The sequence below is a fragment of the Plectrocnemia conspersa genome, unplaced genomic scaffold, assembly GCF_051122295.1.
Source record: "Plectrocnemia conspersa isolate PC_06_02 unplaced genomic scaffold, ASM5112229v1 ptg000005l, whole genome shotgun sequence".
NCBI classification, from domain to species: domain Eukaryota; kingdom Metazoa; phylum Arthropoda; class Insecta; order Trichoptera; family Polycentropodidae; genus Plectrocnemia; species Plectrocnemia conspersa.
In genome coordinates this window covers 17,170,090-17,188,260 of record NW_028277169.1, presented here as the reverse complement: position 1 = coordinate 17,188,260, position 18,171 = coordinate 17,170,090, and the positions used below count along the sequence as shown (strand labels likewise).

Here is an 18,171-nt window from a genome sequence, read left to right as displayed (position 1 = left end):
TAATATATATATTTATGTAAAATTAACAATAATGCATATTAAAAAAGTTTAGATTTAAATTAATATATTTTTTAAAACTCTCTTGAATTTAATTAGAATGAAATTTGTGCTCTTTATCTTTATTTTTTACCAGTACATTGACTTCAATTTAGTTGATATATAAATTCAATAAATAGCAGTCTCGTTACAAAAAAAACTTTTGGAAGCATTCCACTAGCGTTTTATGTGAGTGTATCTGAATATACGAATGTGCTATATAATACGTATAGCATTTTTATGACTGAATAGAATCGATAAGCAAGTCGACGTCTCCGACTCATTTGCTAACGCATGAGATCCGAATCTTTATCGTTCTAGGGGGCGGCTACGCAAAAGTTTACCACCGATAAAACAACTTAACATTAGATAAATAACTGTATAAATACCTTGAGTTGTTCCGATGTCTGAGCTGAGAGCAGCTCCCGGCACATAGACTGGTTTCCAGCTTCCACTGCAAGCAGCAGGGGAATCTTTCCTCTCTGACAACACAAAACATCTTCCATGAGCTTCTTCCATGGCAGCAGCTCCTTCAGCTTGTTCTTGTGCTTGTTTAGCTCTATATAAGAGAGGTCGTTCGATTTAAGGAAAGCGCATAGCTTCTCCCAAACGTTGGTGCTCTCTTTGATATCTTCGGCGTCTTCGGACGAGGAGCTAGACCGCCTCGAGCGGCCCCTCTTCGACATTCTACACATTTATCAAAATGTGTTTCACGATCACAAATTATTTATTAAATTGTTTTTGGAGCACCTGCAATGTCGTGTCGGCTTTTCAAAGTTGTTTGATCATATTTCGTGACTATGGTTAGACACTATCGTGTTTTGCATGTTGTATTTATAAATAAATCACATTTTTTTAATTAATCCAACTTATCTGTTCTGTATTAAATGTATTATTTAAACAACAATTTAGTATTTGACTGACATAATTATCGTCAATGCTGCCATTTTAAATGAAATATGATTTCATAATGTCATAATTATTTTGAAAGCTATTTAATAATCACTTAAAACATAATTATAAGTATAATACTTATATTATTTATTTTTATAATTACATGTATATTATACAAAAATTGTAAACAACCGTAATTATTTCATAGTTTTTTAATTGAGGAAATTAAATGCTAGTGAGCTACAAAATTATTTTATTTTTTAATATTTATTTCACAATAGAGTCAAATAATTATTGTATTGTATATATGAATATTTCACTGACTCTTAACATAGTCAAATTTTTATCCAGATATACCGCTACCTATTTTTCGTTCTTTTTTTGCAAAATTTCTCTTTTTATTTATAAGTTACTTATAACAGTCATGGGCAAGTTAAATGCTGAAGAACATACAGTTATACAAATAATGGAAAATCACGGTAATTACCGAAATTAAAATAATATCCAGATATCTGCAATGTAATTTAATGCAGTTTTGATTTTTTTCAATGACTGAAATGAACGTAATTTTTTTAAGCACGCTCACTTGTATTTGCTGCTTTTCATTGACAATAAAGCCCAAATCAATATATATTTCCTTTACTTTCAGACTTTTCATAAGCATTTATAATGAAAATGCTAGTACTAATATAAAGTTTGAAATTTTTAATGATATATGTATGTCACTTTTGATGTATGTAAATATAAACATTGTTTTTATTGTTTCTTTATAACCTGATGCTTATCATTCCCTATTCGATACTCGAAAAGTTGAAAATAATGAATTTTTGGAATCTCTAATTGCAGTGTTGTTTTAAAAAAAAGCGTTTCAATAAAAACACTTGAGTTATTGGATCTTAGTATATTAACCAAAATGGTGGGAATAAAATTGTTTTATACATTAGATTTATATTTAAAGCATCGATTAATCTGTTATTTGCAGACAAAATATATACTAATAAAAAATAACACCAATCCTATCTGATAATTTACAAAGAAATCAAAATAACTGCTAATAAAAATATTAGTAAAAAAAATATGTGAGACTTATGTTACGTTAATTTGATAATGATTTTACTCTATCATCAAATATATTTATTATAAAATAAATAAACTTATATTGATTTAAGTTATGTTCAATTAAATATATACAACGATCTGTTGTATGAAAACAAATTTAATTTTTTAAGTGAAACACAACATTAATCTAAAAATAAATAATAGTAACTTTAATTCGATAAAAAGATTAGTAGAAAAATAATAAGAGAAATTTATGTTAGGTTGATTTGTTTTTAATAATTAATTTTATTCATGTTAGATTATTTATAATACAAACTAACTTAAACTCATTAGATTTGATTAATTAATATATATTATATATATATAATATATACATATTCATAATATAAATATTATTAGGCGTTGTTTCATAAATTTTAGATAGTTTTGTTTTATTAGAATTTATGATACATTTTAACTATTTCAAATATTGGATTGATTTAAAAAATCTTATTTTAATCCCTGTACCCTTATTTAATTTTTATTTATATTATTTATTATGTGATAATTTTATTATACATATTTAATAATAAATTTAATATTTCCAATACAAAAATATTAACATTAAAAAAAATTGTTTGTCCCCAACGTTAAAAGAAACAATTTTTTCAATTTATTTAATTAGATTCATTAATTAAAAAAAATAACTATTCAGTATATTGACCTACAAGAGAACGTACTATTTTTTTAGTGCTATATTTAATTATTATTAACTACTAATCTACATAGTTATTATTTGATTATTAGTTAAATTTTAGTGCTTTAAAACTGTCTGTAAAAGATAAATAATTAAATGAAAACCTTTAAGTAAATAAAACACATTTTACATACCAAGTTAAAATTCGTTTTGGAGAAACATACCACAAATTGGTAAACATACATTACTGTTCTGGATATTTGTATTCAGAAATATATTTATATGATCAATAAAAATATTTCGATTTTAAACAGAATATGGTATCTAAAAGTATCATGATTTTATAGTAAATAGTTTTATTATTTATTGTATTGTCAATATATTAAAATCTCATTTCATAATTTATTTTATATTTTTTTTTTGGTTAGAAAATATTTTTTAATTAATTAGAAAAACACTTTTTTTAAAAAATCACTTTTATAAACACGGTTGTCACACAGTGCACCGTTACCGATTGTAACACTATCCAAAATGAGGATATTTCCACCCCAAATTATCACATCGTCAACGCATCTCGCCTCCGCCGTGTTGCTCTGGCAACTGGCAACCGACTGGCAACAAACACCGAAATTGCCTATTTAATCCCCAAAAGTAGTACCCATAAATATCGATGTATCGACTTCACTGTCGTGTCGTGTAGGTACTACGACACAATAGAGGTTCGAAAAATTTCGGCCCGCGGTGCTATAAATCCGTTGCGCTCTCTACTGGCGTGCTCCGCCAATATAAAATACCCCACTTTGGACGTTTTAATTCGTTTACTAGTCAACATTAATATAATCTTTTAGCCATGAGCATCTTGTTTGTGTCGAGCGAAAAATATCGGCAAAACATGATCGGCACTAGGGTGAAAAAAGTTTAACGTCGCATGCGACGCCCTTCTGCAACACGACACGCCACATATGTGTGGAAAAATTTCGATGGCCCTCGAAGTGATGGATCAAAGTAGAATTTGACACGTGATAATCTTGTGTAATTTATATTTTTGACTCGAAAACATAAATTTCGTATCGTGATTGATTGCGTCGTTAAAGGATGTCTGACGAAAATGAGCGACACGAACTGACTTCATATATCTAAGGAGTCTCAGTATGACACCTATGGCGTTTTTCACTTGTGAGGTGGAACGGAAAAATGTAAAAAACATTTGTGAAATAATATGTGATTCATTAGATGCAAGATTAAAACATTTCAAACGGGAAATCACGATACCAAGAATAGCCCTGGATATGGGAGACAGGAAAATATAGACGATGGTGTCCTAGCTACTAGAGTCTCCAATTCGAGTAATCGAGTACTCGATACTCGAGTATTTTTGTCTATTTTTCAAATACTTGATAATCGAGTATTTTGAAAATTACTCAATTAATACTCGAAATTAAAAAATTTTGAAATATTTCAGAAACAAAAATAACTTTAACTCGGTCCGGTAAAAGTTAACGTTTGCTTTTATTTGGCGTTTATGCCCGAAGTCCCGAGTTAGAGCGGTTACTATCAGGTATAATTTTTTCATAGTTCCATAGTTGCATAGTTCCGGTCGTCGGCTATGTTAGTGGGTACGACGGAGAAATTTCTTTTGTGTTTTCTGTTCGACAGTCCCGACTTATCTAATTTATGGCAATGAACAATATGAAATATCAACAAAAATTTTTTTTAGGTTTTATGACTATGCAGTTGTAGCGTTAAGTGTTGTAAATTGTTTATACTGATCCCTCGGCTTAAAATATAAATCAAAACAATTGTGTGTTTTAAAGGCATTTAAAGTAAAGTCAGTTCTTTGCGAACCGTTTAGCTCTAGAGTGAAAGGGATTCACCCAAATACATCTTCGAAGGATATAGATTTAAATTCTTCGCATTAATCAGAAGGAGTAGAATATTGTATATTGTTAAGAAAAAAAATCTATTCAAGAAGAATTACAAAATGCTATTTTGTCAATAGTCGAAGGAAATAAGAGAAAAGCAGAGAAGGGAATGAAAGAAGAGAACATAAAAAGAGAGTTCAAAAATTTTTATATCTATAAAAAGCGAACAGATATAAATTAGAAGCCTTATCCAACGCGTTAATGACAATAAGACCAACATCAACAGCAACGGAAAGGGTTTATTCCATAACGGGAATATAAAACCAAAGGTTAGCAGTAATATTAAATTCGAGACACTTTTTGCATTATTGTTTTTAAAAAGTATGTTCGTGAAGTTAAAATAATTGTAAAAATTAACATACTAAGTATTTTATTTATTTATTTATATGTGCACGAATTTGAATAATAGCTATTTTGGTACATTTGGTAAATACTCGAAAGTACTCGAGTACTCGAGTATTTTAAAATTTTAATATTCGATACTCGAGTAGTTGATGGTTCGAGTAATTGGAGACTCTAGTAGCTACAAAAATTCAAATTATTCATCAGCTGGCCGAGAAACTAAACCAGTCCGATTCATCAGTGCATAGACACATTCAAAATATTGGGAAGGCTTGGAGACAAGGCGTATGAGTTCCACGCGAAATAATAAAGAAAACAGACTGACGGTAAAAAAAAATATTTTGTGTATATGGCGGTATTGTAAAGGGACTACATATTACGAAACACTTAAATCTGGCCAAATAATAACAAAAAACTTATATTGTGATCAGCTGGATTGTTTGCACGAAGAAGAAAAAAATACATGCATTTGTCAATAGAATAGAAGTCCAAATGTGGCGAAATTGATTCTTGATAAAATCAAGGAACTTGGGTGAAAGATTTTATTTCATCCATCTTATTATTCAAACCTTGCTCCTTCCGATTAGCATTTACTTCGACACTTTATAGATGAAAAAAATATGAAAAATGCAGATGAATTGAAAATGGGCTATCGGAATATTATCAAAGCCTAATGGAATTAAAAAAGGTATAATCTTTAGAAGGAAATTATATTTTGTATCATTAAAATAAAAAAAAAAATTAAAAGTGATTTTTTAGTCTCATTAAAAAAACGACATTCATTTCAGAGTTATCTAATAAAAATATTTCTATTGCCAAATATTTACCAATATATTTTTATTTTAATACTAATATGATCTTTTTAATTATATATCACCTAAAAATATATTCTCAAAGTATAATACATTTAAAATAAATTTAAATTGAATATAAAAAAATAATTTACTATATCGAAAGTCGAACTTTTGAATGAAATTTATTTCGCATGAATGAAATTTACGCATATATTATATATGTAAAATATATTACCCAAAATCTTAATAAACTTTAAATGCCTATTATCTCATGCAATAATAATTTCACAGAAAATATTGATTATATCGTGACTTAAAAAAATTGTTATCAGATAAAGCATCGAGCTTTATTTAAAAAAATACATTCTAATTTATCAAATGTTAGTTAACAATGCTACATAGATAAAATTTATGCGTGTGTTTACAGTGTTTTATAGGACACTTTGTGTATTTATTGATAAGCAATATCATTAAATATTACTATAGTTCGCTAATGTATTTTAGAAACGTTAAAACTTTCGACGGCACTGAATCAAATCTATCAATAAGTAAATTGAACTGGGCGAAGCCATTAATTCTTTAATGCCGTGTTTTGTCAATGAGAGTTTAGTAACATAAATCGTTTTGTGAATCTAATTAATGATAATAATAATAATAATAATAATCTATACATTTCTTCTATGAAATATATACAATATCATGTTTGATATTTTTATATTATATATTAGTACTCACATTAAATAAAAATTGTTAAATATTTTTTTATATATAATAAGTATCACATAATTCACTATAAGTTTAAATAATTATTAAACATTTAATTTTATTATTTTATAATAAGTTTTTAATTACTTTAAACACTTAATGTATAAATTAAATTATTATTAAAACATTGTTTCTTTATTTAAAATCATAGTTTTAATTTCTTTATTCACGGCATACTTAATACGAGCAGAGACAGTGACACACTAAAATTGTTGTCTTAGCTCACCACTGAATACGCCAGTGTGAATTCAACCCTTGAATTGCCAGATTTATACTACAAAATAAAATATTTCATCAAAGAGTTATAATCAAAATTATTTAATGCGATATATTATTTAAAAAAATTGCTTCAATAATAAATTAATATAATTATTATTATATAATAATACTAATATGAAGCGGAATATTTTGACAGAAAAATCTATATTAATATTTATATTGAAAATAAATGTTAAATAGATAATAAATGGTTAATCTATCATCATTTATTATAAAACTATATGTAAGTTAAATGTATCAAAGGTTATTTTTATAATTGACAGAACAATTAAAATATGTAATTCTTAATAAAATAAAATAAATTTATTATACAATTTTTTTAAATATGTTTCAGAAGTGAAAACTAATATTTTACTAATGAATTAAAATACAGTACATCTGTTTTAGAAATCATAAGAATTTAAGATTGATGGTATGTTTATATTGTTTTTGAGACAACTTTCCATATTTATGGAATTTTTTATGCCAAATCGTTCATAGCAGAGTTTGAGTAAAAAATACGTTATTTTTATGTATTTGTCAATCGTTATCGACAATACAAATTTTATAGTTAGTTGGTTATAATCAGTGCATTTTTGTCATAGAAAGCAAATTTTGGAACATTAATGTTTGGTTCACATCCTGTTAACAAAATCGCCAGCATATTCACAGACACAATGACAGAACACAACAAAATATCGACGATCATTATTTTATTGTCAGTATTTTATTACTAATTATCAACCATTTAACATAAAATTACTATAGAAAACTTATATTGACATATTCTACATTTATTTGCTTTTAAATCGTTGGGTTTTGGAGGGTTAAGTGAGACCTGTCGCGTGACATTATGGTATAGGAATAAAGCGCTAGTCGTACTATTTTTCGATAAATATTTTCACAATTACTTCGCAGATAAATAAATACTTGAATTGCAAATAATAAAAGTATTATCAATTTATCAATATTACACAATATAATACTAATCTCAAAAAAATACAATCCCTTAATCGCGTGTGTTCATTAATCTAGAAAGGAAAGCACAGAAAATTTTCGCTTCGTGTGTGATTATCGTCTATTCTACCGTTTTTATGTCACTCGAGTATGTCGTTATGAGGAAGAAAATTATGTTAATACCTCGATAAATTTTCTTTAATGATGCACGACAAAATGGTGATCGTTTTTGATGTTGGCTAATTTCGAAACGTTATTGGAAAAGCTCATAACGGCCGCTTTCTCTATGAATAGCGTATGCTGTTTATGTCAATTTTTATATTGCTTCAAAATGTCCATGTAGACAATCGATTAAGGCTATCAAATCCATCTGAATGAATGGGCAAATTTCCAATTTTGTATTCATTGAAAATACAACGAACAATCTGTGCAAAAGCAATAATCCGATACGGACCGAGAAAATTACATGCTCGCGACATAGACTAAACAAGACAGGGGTGCAAATCTTTAAACAGAATAAATATTTATACGTTAATTCATTATTAAATCAAAAATATTTTGTAATTAATCACTGGTTAAAATATTGTTGACAAAACTAGTATTAAAAAACTTTTTTCTCTTACAATTTCACCAGTCAAAAACTATTTGCCACACAGCTGATATTTTACAAGAATAGATTTCTTTTGAACATCAGCAACATCATTCAAAAGATCATAAACAATGAAGAGATTTTAAATTTTATAGATAATTTAAATTCAGTTTCATTAATATATTGTTGTGCTCTGTTTTTGTGATTATTTGGACAGCATTTGTAAGTAATTAAATTGAGACATTTTTAAAATTTGCCTTAAGAGTTTTCAATCATTTTTAATCTACAATGGAAAATCATTCACAAGTCACTTCTTTGTTATATTGAAAAATGTGGCAATAAGGAAGTGACTAGTGTCTACAATAATACCGGTATTACTGGTATTATTGTAATCACAAATTTTTATAAATTAAGTAATAATACAAGACCGAAAAAAATAAGCATTTATTCAAAGTCGAACTGAATGTTTTATTCATTAGTTTATGCTATAATATATTGTTAAATGTAAGTAAAATGTACGTATTTGGTGAAAAAATTGTGAAAAATCATTTTGAAATGTCAGTAGTACCGAAAGTTGATTTTTGCCCCAATACCGGTATTATCGGTATTGGTACTACCAATATTTTAATCCCTATAAGTGTCTCATTGTAATTATATCTTAGTAAACAATTCGTGTAAAATGTCAACTATTAATAAAAGACCTTTGAAGAGATTCTAATGGTGAAACTGTTACTTGTACATGGAATATAAATATTATATATTTACAATATATGCTGAGATATGATTCGTTAGAGTCGCATCAACGAATGTACTTGGAAAAGCACTGCTTAAAGTTGCATTTAAGGAATAAATACATTTCTAGAAAATCAGTGTTTGAAGCACTGCATACAAGAAAAATAATATTGGACAGCTTCTCATTAAGCAAAGCTATTCGACTTGTTAACTATGAATCAGATAGTACTTATTTATTTTCATCCACGTACTCGTAATTGGTGGACACACTGTGGTCTAGCCATTATTATATATTCATATATAATATAATCTAATATTTGCTGTGAATATTTTTTTATATATTTTCTGTACATAAAGCTGTTATGCCCTGCACATGCATTTAAATAAGTAAATAAATACATAAATATATGTAGAACATACATTTTATTATGTTATAAATACAAACGTTTTACATACACGTGTTTGTAATTATAGTTGATTAAATCCATACGCAAATGGTTGATAATTTGTATATAAATAAAATTATTATTATTAATTATTAAAAAAACATTAAATCAAGTCTTTTCTTACTCTGTCGACTCTTTAGCGAAATTTCTACGTTGTAATTTATTTTGATTTGATTTATTAACGAGATTAGTGATTAGTATTATGGGAAAAGTATCTGCAGCGAAAATTTTCCATAAAATATGCAGTGAGGGGTGTAGCGCAGAAATCGGTTAGTAGGGGTGGAACAGGGCGGTGCCTTTTGGCACCAGGCACCGCCCCAACCCCTCCCAATCACCACAAACAAACCAAGAGACACCTACATTGAACACGTATCGGAAAATGTTGACAATATCTGACCGTTTCAAGAGCTTTTGAGATTTTTTCAATATTTAAAATCACGGGAGTTTATTTATTTTAACATTGAAAGTAAATTAAGACCATCATGACCCAATGCGTATTGCAAAAATATTAAATTATGTTTATTATTATACATAATTTTTATTTAATGTGAATAAAAATTATGTATAATAATAATTACTACTATACAGCCCCTGCATTTACATGGCTAAAGTTTATTAAAAATATTGAGTTAATATTTTTGTTAAGAAGGTTAGGGTCTCTATATTTTAACAAACAATAATACATGGGTTGTACCATGATAATATTTGACGAAAACGTGATACAGGGGTTGTGTCACCGGACAGTAACTGTTGGCGGAAAAATGGCACACACGCTGTGCCATCGGCCGTGAACGATTATCCAGGCCATAGCACACATGTTATGCCATTGGAATAAAGCAATAAAAAATCGTATTACGGCTAGTTTAATGCAGATAAAGCACTGATTTAATTTTTTTTAAATGTTGTAAATATTATTATTACATAATATTGAAAACATTTTTAGATAATATTATTAGCATTGTTATTTCATAACCCACATTATTTTAAATAAAAATAATATATTGTAATGATAAATGTCATATCTTATAAGAGAAATTTTATTACAAAACATTAAAATTACTTGATTTTAATGAGGTATTTTAATATAAATTTAGTAATTTTAAAATTCTAATTTTTCTTTGTATGAGAAAAGAATTAACAAGTTAAAATAAAAAGGTATTTATTAATCATATTCCATCTGATAATAAACTTTCTTACACAAAACAGAACTGCATTGCCTTGATTAGGTCATATTCGAATATCAATCTACAATAGTTCTCCGAAAATTATAATCTCTCTCTTTCTACGGTTTTGAATGATAATAGTATAAGGTAAAATAAATAAGAATTTATTTACAATCTACTATCTCATAATAAAGTTATTAATACAAAATATTAAATCTGTATGACTATATTGCTTTGATTAGGTTATATTCGAATATAAATCTAGTTCTCCGAAACTTCTGTTTTTTTCCTTTTTACTACTTAGTATTAGAAAAGTGTTAGTCATATCCGAATATCAATCAATTTTATTCTTTCTAAATTTAGTAATAATACAAAGTATTAAAACTGCAAATATAATCTAGCTCTCCAAAAATTGCAGGCATTCCCTTTTCTGAACTTATTGGAAAAGTATACGTACACACAAAACAGAACTGCATAACATTTTTGCCTTGACTGGGTCATATCTGAATATAAATTTACAATAATTCTCTGAAAATCTCCCTTTCTACTATTTTGTATGATATATTAGTATGGATTTATCTACAATCTACTATCTGATAATAAGGTTACTAATACAAAATAATAAAAATGTACTTTAATTGGGTTATATTTCAATATCAATTAAGTTCTCCTATAATATAATCTATCATTTTCTACTACTTTTTAAGAGAAACGTATAAGCAAGCTTATTTATCTGATGAAAAGTTAATAATATATAATATGAAAACTGAATGAATTTCCTCGATTGAGTCATAGCTGAATAACAATCTCTCAGGAAATTTGATTCTAATTTAAAAATAAATAAACTATTATCAAATATTTCTATAGGTTTGTTCAATATTAATATATAGTCTAACAATATAATTTTGACAATGTAAAAAATATAATCTAGAAAATATAATAAATATTATCATTGTTGTAATAATTTAATTTTAAGATTCTTCACAATTGTAGCAGATAAATTATAATTTTTTAATACAGTTAAGATTTAAAAAAAATGGTTTCAGATCTCTTATCTAAGATATAATAATAAACTTTTGAATATCATTTACAAGAACTCCTCTCAAACGGTATACAGTAGCGCCGTGACATTTGCACATTTTAAATCTATTTTGGGCGCAGCCAGTTAATTAAAAAGCAAAGAGCTCAAATGATAAATACTAAGCTTTCATATCAATGCCTCAATAATAATACAAAACATTAAAATCTCAACACCTCTAAACAATCTATAGGTTTTGGATTAATTAAATCATATATGAATATGTTAATTGCAGCTTTAACAAGCTTAAATTAATTAAGTATTATTTACGATTGACTATAATATATTAATTTTGATTATGTAATTAATGAATTTGCTTAAATTAAAGCAAGAAAAGTTATATTTTTACAACTTAATAATTTTATATGTTCATTACTTAGAAATATATTTTTAAACGATAATTGCACAATATTATTTATGAAAATCTAATAGCGCACTATATTTTTATCCATAACAACTTGTAGTTTTATGTATTAAATCAAAACAAATGTCAAAGCAGAATATATTTATCAATAGAACTCGATGTAACAAACTTATTGATAAATTTCTATCTTTCATAAATTATTATTAATGATATAATTTAGTTGCAGGTCTGAGTTTGTAACTGTGTAATTAATAATTTATTTACTTTATATTAATTACACATTATTAGAATTGTTATACCTAATAATGAATAATTATAAGCGTGTCACATTAAATTTAAATACGAAATCAATCAATTTAGATTAGAACCTGAGACACATTAGCATGCACACACATAATCGTTTTAAATTTGAATACCACTTGTTGCACGACATTCAAGTATGAAATGCTTTTGAACTCACCCCAGACGGACCGTCCACCTCACCATGTTTTGTTAATTGATTCAATTTCGGCACGAACCTCGACTTATATAGAGCTTTTGCTTAACTGCGTTGTTTTGAGCACACAAATGATTGATTAGTAAACAAATAATAATCATGTTGAATATATACCCCGTCGGCTTTGATCCGTATGTCCTTTCCGGCAGCTGTCAGGAGTGCTCTCAGGATACTCGTCGCAGTTCCTGTTTGTCTACTTGCTACCAAATGTACTGCAGTTTGTTGACGACTCTGAAAAAATAATTTGTTTTTAATATTTTTTTATTATTATTTGACTTATTTCTTGTTTATTGACAATGATTGCAGACGAGGGTGCGTATCGTAAAGCTTTCTCGATTTGACTGAAGTTCGGGCTAAGTATCATCGTCACAAAGCCATTGACGATCACAAAAGCAACAATTTATACAGCGCTTTTGAAAATGTGCGCCGCATCACGCAACATAGAAAGAAATATATATTTTAATAAATTTCTTGTTTGGTATGTTGTCATGACTAACATATAAAACACATGAATAAAAAGTCGGTAGAGTGAAAATATATTAAAATATTTATTTAAATTCATAAAAAATATATTTAAATAAAATTATTAAAATGTTGTACATTATTTTGTTGGAAATATTTGATACCTTAATATTTATACAACCGTTCAATATTTTTTTAAAGTTCCTACAGTTTTTCTATACAGTCGATTTTTTTATTAATTACAACTTTGCGTATTCTTACAATACATCTTCTCGACGAAATACTCGATTATTTTTACATTAACATTGTATATTTGTATTTTTACTATTATTCTTGAAGTATTATATTGCCATTAAAATATAAAAAATGTATTATAATTATTTTTTTCTCTCAAACATTGTAATGTAATGTTTGCATAAAGTTTTATTTAGAATCAGTTTTTTATATATATGTGTGTATTTGGAGTATATATTAGAATTCATATAGTATATATTTCATTAAACGCAATACGGCAATAAAAATATGTTATGTTATACGTTTTAAAATCAGTTATGCTTAACCATGTTTTTCTTTAGAACTTTAAAACAAATGCTTATAAAAAATACAATATTAATATTTTAATGTTTTTTAAAATAAAATATAATATTTATTTGTCCAATAGTTTTATCATAATATATTTAACATTCATGAAATTTTATTTTAATATTTTGTATATGTTATCCAAATCATATTAATGTATTTCAGCATTTTTTTATATACAGATATACTATATTTAAATTGTATATTAACAGTAAATACAGACAACTAATGAAACTGTTTAATTTAATATTTTCACAGTTTATAACTAATTAGAATTAGACCATTTTTAGTTTTTAGTATCCATGGATGAAATATATATATATATATTTTTTGGGTAATTTATATTAATTTTTATAAACCGTATGAAAAGCTAATTTAGAAAAAGAAAACATTATAACTTATTCAGAGCATTTATACGCATAGTAGACCCCCCAATAACACGGTAAACTGGTTGCCCCTTACTGCAAAAGGAGGATATCCCACTACACTCGCCTGTTTCGCACGTACGTATTGCAAAAAAAAATATTTTCTAGTTACCCAACTACACGCCCCCAAATAGCACGTCCCCAATTTACCGTGTCATTGGTATATCTACTGTATATGTTGCAGTGAATACGAATTTTTCAGTGAAATTATATTTTCACTAATAGACATATATCAAACAATTGAATTATAATTTTAACTAGTCAATATCAGTAAAACTGTATTGTCACCCTACAATCGTCAAAACTCAATTTTACATTTTTGAAACGTCCATTTGCTGTTTAAATCCGAACCCAACCTTAACAAATTGACCAAACCCATCTTGACCCAATGAAGTTAAAAAAATACAGTTTGTTTTAAGTATAATTTGGGTTTAATATTTCAACATTAACAGGTCTACAATTATTTTTTAAACTGAATTTGCTGTTTTTAATTATTTATTTTATTTATTTTTGTTATTTATTAAAAAAAAAAACAAATGGACGTTTTACGTATACCAAATGACAGCTTAGAGAAGTATATAAATTTACTGGTAGAAATATACATCTACCGATGAAAATATATTCCGATATGATTTCACTGAAAATGTATTTTTATTGGAGAAAAATTCACTGTTTAATTCTGTAATATATGTAATAAAAATAATGATCCCATATAGAATACAAAAATTAGTGAAATATATAAATATCAAAATTAATATTCACAATATTTTTTACAATAAAATATTTAATATCAAAAATAAAAGTTCAATAATAATAAATTATAACAATATATTTAAAGGTTTGAGAATCCTTGAGTTGTGACTTCATAGCCAGTGAGATACAAGGTGGAATCTAGTTAGAGGTTTATTAGATTATATTACAATTGCGACAGACGATAAACGGCGAGATGTTTTTTCCGAACGGTGGTGGAGAAGCTGGCGCAAAGATGATGTCCGTGGGAGGTCCTCAAAGGTCTTGTAGGTGCCGTGGCAGCGACAGTATCCCTCGCTGTTACGGCGGTAACCGTATGGAGGAGTGACAGTATGTTGTCCGCGGGCGTCGGGCGTTTGCTGGTCTCTTCTAATGGCTGCTTGTGACTACCTTCTCCTCATCAGAGTTCAAGCTTAAGTATCCAGGCTGCAAAGTTTGCTGACCAATCAAAATTATGCAGCGATCATCCTCCTAATAGATGTACTTGTTTCTTAGAACAGCGAAATATGTATAAGCCTTTATAAAGCCACATTTTCTTGATGGGCATTGTCCAAAGTCGTATACTGCAACGGAAATCTTGTGGATCCGGCGATTTATTATATCCGTGACCGTTTTGAAACAAAACAATATTCTATAAAAAAGCGAGAATATTTACAATAAGAACACTTGCGTGATATTTATGTGTTTTTTTTTCTGGTCGTATCAAGGGCTTTTGTGTGTGATCCCATCCTTTTTGCTTCCTTGTTGCTGGATGATCATTTTTGTCACAGTAAATTAACGTGAGTTTTAAAAATAAGACCCCAAAACACGGTCTTATAAAATAATAATAGAGCTGACACCAAGGTCAAAATCAATCTGTTACTTTTTGATATAATATTAAAATTACTTTGGAAAGTAGATATAAAATGCATTTAGTGAGTGGGTATTTCTTAACTTCATTATCATATATAATATGTAAGCGCCTTCACTTTTTGGCACCCAACGCGCGCATATTTCCTGATATTTAGTGCCTAATATTTCGATTAACATTTCATAAATAGCAATTTGTACCACTTATCGATAAAGTTATTCGATCGTTAATTGTTACTTAGAACGATTTTTTATGCTAATTTTTGAACGATTCTAATTAGTGGTAATGAATGTGTTTTTACTCATAAACGTCGGTTCTTTCTAATTTAAATTCTCGATTGCAGTTTTATGTCACATAAAGAGTTGATACGGCTTTTTTAATCACAACATTGCTGCTATCGATAACTTGAAAGTTTTCCACGTCACGCAGAGCCCAATAGCTCGAAATTTTCGAACTCTAGATCCTAATATTGATTTTAAAGATTAATGATGGCTCGAACTTTTGTATTTGTTATTATTATAAATTGTTATTTTTCATACTATTGATGTGTTAAGAAATATAGAATTGACCTATAAAATGTCGATTTTCTATATTGAATTTAAATTATATAAAAGTAATGCACAGTTTGACATGCTCTAAAATATGAAACATCATATAGCACGATAGTTTTTTTTTGCTATTACATGTGAGCAAATCGAGATAGCACTGGGCGGCGTACGTGTCTAGGGTCTAGTGTGAAAATTGGAATTTTCTACCGAAAGTTACACAAACACTAAAAGCGTGGGAATTTCCGTACCACGAAGTGTCAGCTGCACAAGACCCCCTGCGACTTTACGAGACTTTAATTTTGATAACTTACACCGAATGTCATATAATTCTCGCGAAAACGTCGGCCTTCGTGCGGCCTCGGTGCGTATCGTTTGATAAACTTTTATGGGCTTTGCTACTTTCCAACTTTTATTGGACTATTGCTGGGTTTTCAGCTCCGATGCTTTTTCCTTTATTCTGCCTTTATATCTTCATCTATGAATTTTTCCGAGCCCAAAATATACAGTCGAAGACTTAATAGTTTTGCCGTTTACCAATAGATGGCAGTAGCACATTTTGATGATAAATTCATAATAATTGTAATATTATGATTTTAATAATAATTAAAATATTTATTTTCAAAGCATTAAATTATTTATTAAAAACAACATTAGATTTTTTGTCGTATAATTTGTATTATAAATAAAATAGATGCGGAATAAATTTCGCCGTTTGATAAATAAAAAAAACAAGAGTTTTTATCTTATTATTTACGATAACTGTTATATAATGATGGCCTTGAATTATAGTAGATATGATTATATATGTAAAAGATTTACTTAAATTTTAAATTATTTTCCGAAACATAATCATACAATAGTATTATATACTTTATAAATTAATTTGCTTACTCTTTGGCACAGCGTTTAATTTAATTCAATTTTATTGTTTTAAAAAGATTATTTACTTGACTTACTAAACAGTTAAATATATTAGTTATGATTTCATAAATAAGTTTAGAACTATATATGCTATTAAACGACGATCTTTTCACATTAAATGGTTCTTTGTTGATATTTTATATAACAGATCGTTGATAGTTTAACAGTGAACTTACATTGTTAAAAAATATAAAACATTTGTTTTAAAGAATACATGTACTGATTAGAATATTACTAGCAATTTATAAATTTACTGATCGTTTAAGGAAAAGTTATGTAGCATGTATAATTATTATAGAACGACTTAAATATTAATTTTATAAAATTATTGTTTTGAACAATTATTATAAAAATTTATTTTTAAGCAATTATTAAACTGATGATTATATTATGATAAATTAACATTGTTAAATTTATGAAATATTGAACAAATGGATAAATACGAAAGAGAGTTAGTAAAGAAAAACAATTTAAACTAATGTCATATAGAAACATTTTTTTAGACACTATAACGTATGTATAATAACTTTTGAATTTTATATAATTAGGGACACGTATAATATATTAAGCATATTTTTTTAATTTTCTCATTTTCATATAAATTTTTAGTAAATTATCACATATATATATTACATTTTAGCATTTAAAAAAATATATTTTTTAATGTAAAATCAAAGTATTTTCTTTTTAAAAAAAATTAGGCAAAAATCTATAAATCCAAAAAATGTATTTTTTCCAAATATATATTAAATAAAAAAATGCCTAAAGTATATATTTCTAGTAATAACACAAATTTATATATAAAATAATATTATTTATATTTTTAATTTAATACTTTCGAGAAATATGTGTTATTTAAGAAAAATATTTTTCCATTGTAAAAAATGAAACTGCATTTTTAACATTAAAAAATGCAGTTAAAGCTATATTAACACTATTTTTTATAAATTAAAATATATCTTTAAGAAAGATTAGCTGTGTTTGTTTTTTTGTGTTAAAAAATATAGGGGTTAACTCATAAAAAGGCGACTAACGATAAAGCGTTTTAATTGTTGAAGATAAAAT

At 27.0% G+C, this 18,171-nt stretch overlaps 1 protein-coding gene across 3 annotated transcripts in view; it reads right to left on the bottom strand.

The window, feature by feature from the left end:
* Positions 1-18,171, bottom strand: part of nompC (no mechanoreceptor potential C) — an 89,981-nt gene that overhangs the window by 17,526 nt on the left and 54,284 nt on the right. For all 3 annotated transcript variants that reach the window (XM_088186367.1, XM_088186365.1, XM_088186366.1), the window contains exons 4-5: positions 12,686-12,802; positions 426-518 (exon numbers count right to left, since the gene is read on the bottom strand). In XM_088186367.1, coding sequence (XP_088042493.1) covers positions 426-518; positions 12,686-12,802 — 210 coding nt within the window. The remainder of the gene's footprint in view (positions 1-425; positions 519-12,685; positions 12,803-18,171) is intronic.